This window comes from Tupaia chinensis, unplaced genomic scaffold, assembly GCF_000334495.1.
Source record: "Tupaia chinensis unplaced genomic scaffold, TupChi_1.0 Scaffold000355_1, whole genome shotgun sequence".
Lineage (NCBI taxonomy): Eukaryota > Metazoa > Chordata > Mammalia > Scandentia > Tupaiidae > Tupaia > Tupaia belangeri.
Window position 1 is genome coordinate 14,154,936 of NW_006159850.1, and position 7,416 is coordinate 14,162,351.

Genomic DNA, 7,416 nt, shown 5'->3' on the forward strand with positions numbered 1-7,416 from the left:
CGGGGCCCGCCCAGCTCCCTGCGGGAGTGGGATGGGTGGTTGGGTCCCGGCCCCCCGGAAAGGGGCTCCATTACACCTTCCAGCTTTAGGGCTTGGGACTTCCCGCGCTTTCAGACGGACAGCGGGTAGCACCCTTGCACGGCGGCGGGATGGGGTGCTGGTCCCTCCCTCCGGAGGGATACGCAGCACTGCGCAGGGGCGCAGGGTGTCAGCGGGGCCTCCTGCCTTAGGGCACTTCCTCGCAGGCGCGGACCTCGCTCCCGCATTCTTCGGCTCCCTCTCCGAGGGGGGCTGATGCCGCCCAGGTGCGGAGCCGAGACCCGCCGTCTGGAGGGTGGTGTCTTGTCTCCTGGCCTTCGGGCAACCTCCTTCCTTGTGGTGAAGGCCGGGACGGCTGACTGTCCCCGAGGCCTGCTCACACGTGTGTGGGGACGTACGCACGTGGGCGAGGCCAGCATGGCCAGTCGTCCTGGAGACTCCAGGCAGGAAAACCCACCTTGAGGGCCGCCCATGCCGGCTCTGGAGAAAAGCAGCCACAAGCTCCTCCCCAACTCCAGGCACCTGGGAGCCACCTGGGAGATTGGGTCAGGCTGTGACTTCCCTGAGCTGGGGACAGGCGAACCCTGGCCTCGTCTGGCCTTCCTGGTGATCTGCACTGCTTGTCCCTTTCATCCAGAAGCCAGAGGCTCAGCCCCCAGTCGCTCAGGTCCCATTGCCCCAGGGAAATGAAGACCCGAAAGTAAGGTTAGGGCTGGGGCGCTGTTCCCGGGCAAGCCAGGGCCTGGCCCTCTGGAGGAAGAAAGGGTGAGTCTGAGGTCAAGCAGGGCCCCGGGCCAGGTGAGTGTGCAGGCCCCAGGCCCTCATGAAGTGACCAGCACTGTGGTCCCCAGGCAGGAAGGAAAGGCCCGGGCAGCTGCAGCGCCAGGCAGGGGTACAGGAGCCATGGGAAGGAGCAGGCAGGCCCGAGTTGAGGGTTTCCTGTCATTTCTTTATTAGGGTGGGGTGGGGTGAGGGGTGCATGATTCAGTCAAGCTCTCTGCGTTGGTCCCTGTGTGCACGCAAGGATACACATACATACACACGTGTCCACCCCTGTATGCACACACACACAGGCCAGAGCTCCAGGGTTGTGAGGTCAAACTCTTTTTCTGAGAGAGTATTAGAAAGAGATGAAGTCCAGAAAATGGGGAGCATCTGAGGTGGTGGCCCTGCCCTGGTGGGAAGCCAGCTGTCTGAACGCCAGGATGCAGGTGACAGTGCTGGGGGCCCAGGGCGTGGGGGCTGGGCTGTGAGGAGAGGCTGGTTGGGAGAGCAACCTGTCCCCCCAACCCATCCTTCCCCCGAGGAGCAGGTCCTTGGAAGGGCGCCTGAAGACCCTGAGTGCTTCATGGGCCGCTTGCTGGGCCCATCTCCATGCCAGGCCTGTCAGAGGATGACCCTCCGGTCCAGGTGGTCCCCACGCCCGCTCCGCTGGTGCCTCACTTCCAGGTGCTTGCTCTGGACCCTGTCAAAGTGCTGCAGCAGCTCCACATAGTCGATGCTGGGGGCGTCGGCCTTCTGGGCCCTGGGGGCTGCCTGCAGGCTGTCTCTGGAAGAGGGGACAGGGTTCTAGTCAGTGTTCTAGGGCACCTGGAGGCTGCCGGTGGCAGGGAGAACAGAGGCAGTCACAACCAGTGGGGCTCAGTCCACCTCATGACTAGCAACACTTCCCCAGCGGCCAGTCCCAGAGCTGGGGAGGCCCCTCAGTGTCCCCATCCCGCGGTTGGTGGGAACGGCCACAGCGCTGCTTGGAAATCGCCCTCAGCCTGTGGCTGGCCATGGCGCCCGGAGCAGGCATCGCATCGGGAAGCATTTCCTGTTTATGAGTGGCTCCCTTTGGGGTGAAAGCCAAGGCTAGCAGCCAGCCAGGAAGCCAGCTGGGGCCTGGAATGGGGTCCAGGGAGAAGGGGGAGGAGGCAGCCTGGCCCTTTCTCTGGGGCAGGGCTAGTGCTGGGGCCAGAAGGAATCACTGGAGGCTGCTGGGCTCTCAACTTGGCAAGACATTTGTGTTTGTGTGCTGTGGCCCCGGGGCAGACTGCAGTCACTCTGTCTCTGTTCTTGAGGAGGAAGAGCTGGTCTCACCACTGGACAGGCGGGCAGCTCCTTTGTTCCTGAGACGACCCCTTTCCCTGCTGCCCTGCTCAGGCCGTGTTCTGTGCAACCTCACTGTGTGTGCTGTACCTGTAACTAACGTAGCGGCCCCGCTGTCCCCATAGTCCAGAGAGCTTAGCTTGCCCCTGGGGCTAGCTTGCCAGGACCAGCTCCCAGGTGGTCCTGTCCCACTCTGGCCCATTGTCCCTCAGTCTCACGCAGTGCTGTGCTCCTCCCTCGGTCTGGCCTCGCTGACTTGGAGAAGCAGGTCTGTGTGAGCTGGCAACTCTGCCTCCAGCCCACGGCCTGGTGGTCCTGGGTAAAGGGTCTCATCAAGAACGGGGATGCTTATTGGGACCAGCAGTTAGTGTAATGGCTATCTCGCAGGACTCCCATGTAGTTGATCGAGGTTTGTGTCCTGGACCCAGTGGCTTAAAACTCACGCTAGGCACGTATGCATGTGTGCCCAAGCTCCTGAGAGGATAATGGAGGAGAAGGGATTGCGGCGTGGCCATTCCCCCCACCGCCGGGGGGTGATTTCTCGCTTTCTATCTCTCTGTCTCTCTGGTGAGTGCATGCGCCCTATAGCAAAAACCTCTCCAAAAAAAAAGAACGGGGTTGCTTATCACAGCAGAGATTCCGGCCCTTTGAATTCCTGAACAGGCCCCAGTACAGGGGCTGCAGGCAGCTGAGCACGGGAGCCAGCCAGGCCAGGCCAGGCCCTGACCAGAACATGGGCACTTCCTAACCGTGTGACCCAGTTTTCTCCTCTGGAAAGTGGGGGCTGCCACAGGAGCCACCCCATGGAGTGGGTATGAGGATTTCTTCAACAACCGATGTGAAAACGGAGCCTGTGCCCAGGCCCGGCCAGGGTATGTGATGGGCGGTTGCCACGGCTACAACTCTGCCTGTCTGGGTGGGGCCCGCTAGGGCCCAGCAGCCACAGTCCTGGTGCACACTGGCTGCTCCGTCTATTTCTGGGGAAACACAATGAAGCTCCCGCCAAGGGAACCCTCCCCAGGGAGCTCGGCCCAGCACAGAAGGCCAATGGCCAGACCCCAGGTACCTCTGATGGCCTGTCGGGCTGCTAGGGCAGCACCAGGGTGGGGATCGTTCCTGCACTTGAGATACCCGCTGAGCCCCCGAGGTAGCCTCCTGCACCCCTATCTGGCCTCTGCCCACACCTGTTCCCCTCCCACCTTCCTGTGAGGGCATTGTAGACAGTGGCCACGTGGCTGGTCTTCTGGGCCCCGAGTCCCTGAGGCTGGGGTTCCGTCAGCACCAGTTAACCAGCCGGGTGGGTCTGGCTATGGGGGCAGATTGTGGGTTCCGACAGCTGCTTTAACTCTCCCTGGCACAGTAACCCCAGGCCCAGGTGCCACTGCCCCCGGAGGGCAGCTGAGACTGAGGGGCACTCTGGAGCTTGAAGCCCTAACTCCACAGCGAGGCCAGAAGCCACCTGGCCCACATAGGCTGGATGGGGGAGGGTTGTGCAGGCCTGGAGACATGAGGCCACAGGAAGGCCACTGCCGTGCTCGGGTTTGAGTGCTGCTCTGTGATACTCCTAGCAGGCCAAAGCTGTGAGTCCAGGGGACAGGCCAGGATCAGGTTTTAAGGGAGATGTTGGCAAACTTGGGGTGACGTGCACAGATGCACCCTGTGTTCTGGGCCTCCTGGCCTGAGTTTTGGGAGTGGGAAGGGGTGAGTCTCCACGGTGGGGGCTCCCAGGTCAAGGCTCCTGTCCTGCCAGCCATAAGGGGTACAGCTGCTGTTCAGGCCCTCCGTTCTCTGTATGTTTCCCCAAGTGGAGTGATGGACACACGGCCAGCAGCGCTGAGCCGGGATTCCAGACCCAGGCCGGCCCTCTCTCCTGTCCCCGCCCCACCCCTGCACCTGTCACTAGCTTTTTCTTCAGAGATTCCCTCACGGTGAAGACAGTCCCTGGGGAGTGGCCTGGACGCCTGAAGGGGCTGTGGTCCCGAGCCCTCCCAGGCGGTGAGCACAGAATGAGGGATGGGCCCGGAGTAGCGACGGCCCAGCTGTTCCCGGCTCGCAGGTCTGTCAGGCAACTGGATGGTGCCTGCCAGCTGCCTGCCCCTCCCAGGGCTGGGACTGTGCTCAGGCCCTTCCAGGGTATGTCTAGCCCTGCAATCTGCCCCCTCTCCAGCTGCTCCTGAGGCCTTCCTCGCCCACTGCTCTGTGGCCGACTCCATGCTCTCTCCTCCTAGCTCCTTGCAAAGAAAGGCTGGGAACTGAGCTCCTCACAGGCTGGGAAGAGCCTCATACACCCTTATAGTCCAAACGTGCATTTACGGATGGAGATGCCAGGAGCCCAGAGGGGGCGTGGAGCTTGCCTGAGGTCACACAGCAAATTCAAGGCAGAGTTCGGACCAAGTCCTAGCCCAGGCCTAGTCCTATGGAAATTCCACCAACTGATCAACTCTTCCACCCAGAGCTTCAACCTCTTGGCTCAAAGCTTCCCTGTTCCATGACTCGAATCACTCTTTACTGTTAGGAAGCACAGAGATTGTTCACGAACCTTCAGATTTAGAATCAGACAGCACTTTTTCTTTGAAAATCTCACTTCTTTCATGTCTAAATTGATGCCTTGGCTAACTAAAAACAAAACTCTCGACTGCGGGAGGTTCGAGGAAATCCTTTTCCCAGTTTCCCCCCCAAATGTGTCCTGCACTGGCCTGGGGAGCGTGGGGGGGTCTGAATCCTCAGACAGGAGGCCACATGCACAGCTGGGATGGCACTGACCCTTCCCAGGGCAGGCCCGCAGCTGGGCCCGGGGAGCCCACCAGCACCCCCAAGGCAGCCAGTACCCACAGAGAGAATGGAATTCACAGGGAAGCAGCCCTTCCTGCCTCCTCCTCCCTTCCGGCTGCATCTTCCCCTAAGTGCCTGCGGGGTGACCCTATCATGAGGCGCCAGAAAGGCCTGGCCAGTGAGGCCCCAGGTGGTGTCAGGGCTGCCTCTGAGTCTCAGATGCTGGAAGTGTTTCAGCTGTGAGGATGCAGGCAACTCCATAGCTGCGCTCTGCTCCCCAGGACACTAGGAGGTCAAAGGCCGTCTCCTGGGGACTGCCTAGGTGTTGCTGCTCTGAGCAGTTGCCATCCCGGAGTGGTGTCCGGGGCCACAGGGAGGCTGGCAACCTAGCAGGTGCCCCGTGCTCAGCTTCCAGAGAGGTCAGGCCAGGTGGGGTGGTGGAAGCCCAGGCCCAGCGGTGTGGAGGGCATGGGGCTCCGGCTAGGCAAGACTGCCCGCTTCCATCCCAAGGGCAAACGCCTGAGGCCCTTCGCCGGAGCGAGGCGCCAGCCTGCTGAGTGCTCTAACGGCCTAGGAGGGAATTCTAGACACAGGGCATCTGATGCAAGCTGGGCGCGCTCCATTCAGCGTAAATCTTCTCAGTGGCTCTGCTCGTTTCCATGGCGACCCGACAAGTGAAATTTTCCATCTCGGATGCCAAATGCCTGTGGATGAGGCAAAGCCTCCAAGGGTTACCAAATATAGACACGGCCCAACTGGCTCTGGGGCCGGGGCCAGTAGCGGGTTCAGGGTGGGAGCCTGGACCCCCTGCCCAGAGGCGCCATGCTGGGTATGGTGAGGTCTGCCTAGGAGCTGCCCTCTAGGTGAACAGAACATGAGCAGGGGACCCACGAGTACAGCCCTGTCCCCCACCCATGAAGGGACGGTCCCAAGGGTGCTGGGGCCTCATGCCCCAGGTCTGAGCCTCTGCCACAGGCGGAGAGGGGAGAGCCATCTGAGGCCTGGGAAGTGGCCGGGACTGGGGCTGTTTGGTGTTTTAGCGGCTGCCGCCAGGCCCATCTCCAGGGGCAGGAACTCCCCCTCCCGCCTGTGTGGGTAACTCCGGGCCGCCCTCCGAGTTTCCAGGTGGAGTCCTGGCCGGCTGCGCTCTGAGCTCAGCCCTACTGGTCTGGGAAGGTGCTGCTCCTGGCTCCCACCTGGTGCACATGCCCAGGATGCCACCCGCTGCTCTTGGCTGGAAATGAGAGGCCGAATCGCAAGTGGCTGTTGGGGGATGGGCCGCAGAGACCACAGGGCTGGGACAGGGAGGCAGGGAGGCCTGGGCTGGCACTCACTCTGTCTGCAGCAGCTCGGGGTTGGGCACGCACTGCAGCCGGTGGGACAGCAGCTGGAAGGCACTGCTCTGCGGCAGCAGCATGAGCAGCCCGTAGAGGGCCTTGATCAGGTACGGGTTGTTCTTCACGTCCAGCAGCTGCAAGCGGAGATCTGTGCAGGACAGGGTGGGGTGGGCTCAGAACCTGCCGGCCGATCCCACCAGCCTAGCCAGGGCAGAGCCAGAGCCATGCCACACCCGGCGCTGGGCACTGCGGCCGAGGACCCAGTTCTGGGTGGCGTAGGGCGGGCAGGGGCTCCTTGGCAGCTAGACGCAACCCCCCCCCCCCAGCAGTGTCTGGCCGCTCTGTGATCTCATCTTCCTTCCATTCCTCCTACCCACCTGCCTGGCTGTCTGATCTTTCCAACAGTCACCTCCACCTGGTGACCCTCAGACCTGCTGCCGGGCCCAGCCCACTCCCCCCACGCACCGCTGCCTCCTTGGTAATGGGAGGGCTCGGGGCTTGTAGAACAGATTCCCAGGCGGCTCTGCACGTGCCAGCGGAGCTATAAATAGGGTGTGCCGGGAGAGATGTGGATTAGGACAGCTTTAAGGCAGGGCAGCATGGAAACAAGCTTTTGTGTGTTCGAGACACACACGGTGACCCAGGAAGGCCTGGGAGGGCCGCTGGGCAGCCCACTTGATACCAGCGCCTGCCCGAGTCCCACTGCCTGGCTATGAGGCAGACCCGGCATGCCCCAGGCCCAGAGGGAAGACTGGATGGGAACAGGTGACCACTGCTTCTCCCAGAAGCCTCTCCAGGAGAGCCGCGGGCTCTACCTTCTTGTGTCTCCGGCCCTGTCCGGGCAGTCTTTAATGGAGGACGAGTTCTGCAAGGTTCTGCAGTAGTTGTGGCAGCCACGCAGGGGTCCTGGCTGACTCTGGGACCCTGTGGTGAGCCAGACAAGGCCATACCTGGCCCTCCATGGAGGCACCTGACCATCCCTTCCTGATCCTCCGGCAGGGAAGGAGGCCAGGTCTTGGCAGTAGGGTGTGGCTGAGCCAGGAAGCAGGTGCTGAGAGGCCTCCCAGAGCCCCCTCTCTTGCCCCAGAAGGCAGGAGCCATCCATGGAGACCAGAACAGCTGTCCCTAGGCTGGCTGCTCCAGCAGAAATGTGGGTCCATTTCTCGGCCTCTTTCCC

At 62.1% G+C, this 7,416-nt stretch overlaps 1 protein-coding gene across 4 annotated transcripts in view; it reads right to left on the reverse strand.

Moving 5' to 3' along the window:
- Positions 1 to 967: 967 nt before the first annotated feature.
- The window catches only part of VAC14 (VAC14 component of PIKFYVE complex), a 121,614-nt gene continuing 115,165 nt past the window's right edge, over positions 968 to 7,416 (reverse strand). For 2 of the 4 annotated variants that reach the window (XM_006152660.3, XM_006152661.3), the window contains exons 20-21: positions 6,237 to 6,387; positions 968 to 1,588 (exon numbers count right to left, since the gene is read on the reverse strand). In XM_006152660.3, the coding sequence (XP_006152722.1) occupies positions 1,426 to 1,588; positions 6,237 to 6,387 (314 nt within the window). In that variant the 3' untranslated portion in view covers positions 968 to 1,425. Of the gene's footprint in view, positions 1,589 to 2,719; positions 5,607 to 6,236; positions 6,388 to 7,416 lie in introns of those variants that run through there. The other 2 variants (XM_027773513.1, XM_027773514.1) reach the window with 2 other exon arrangements.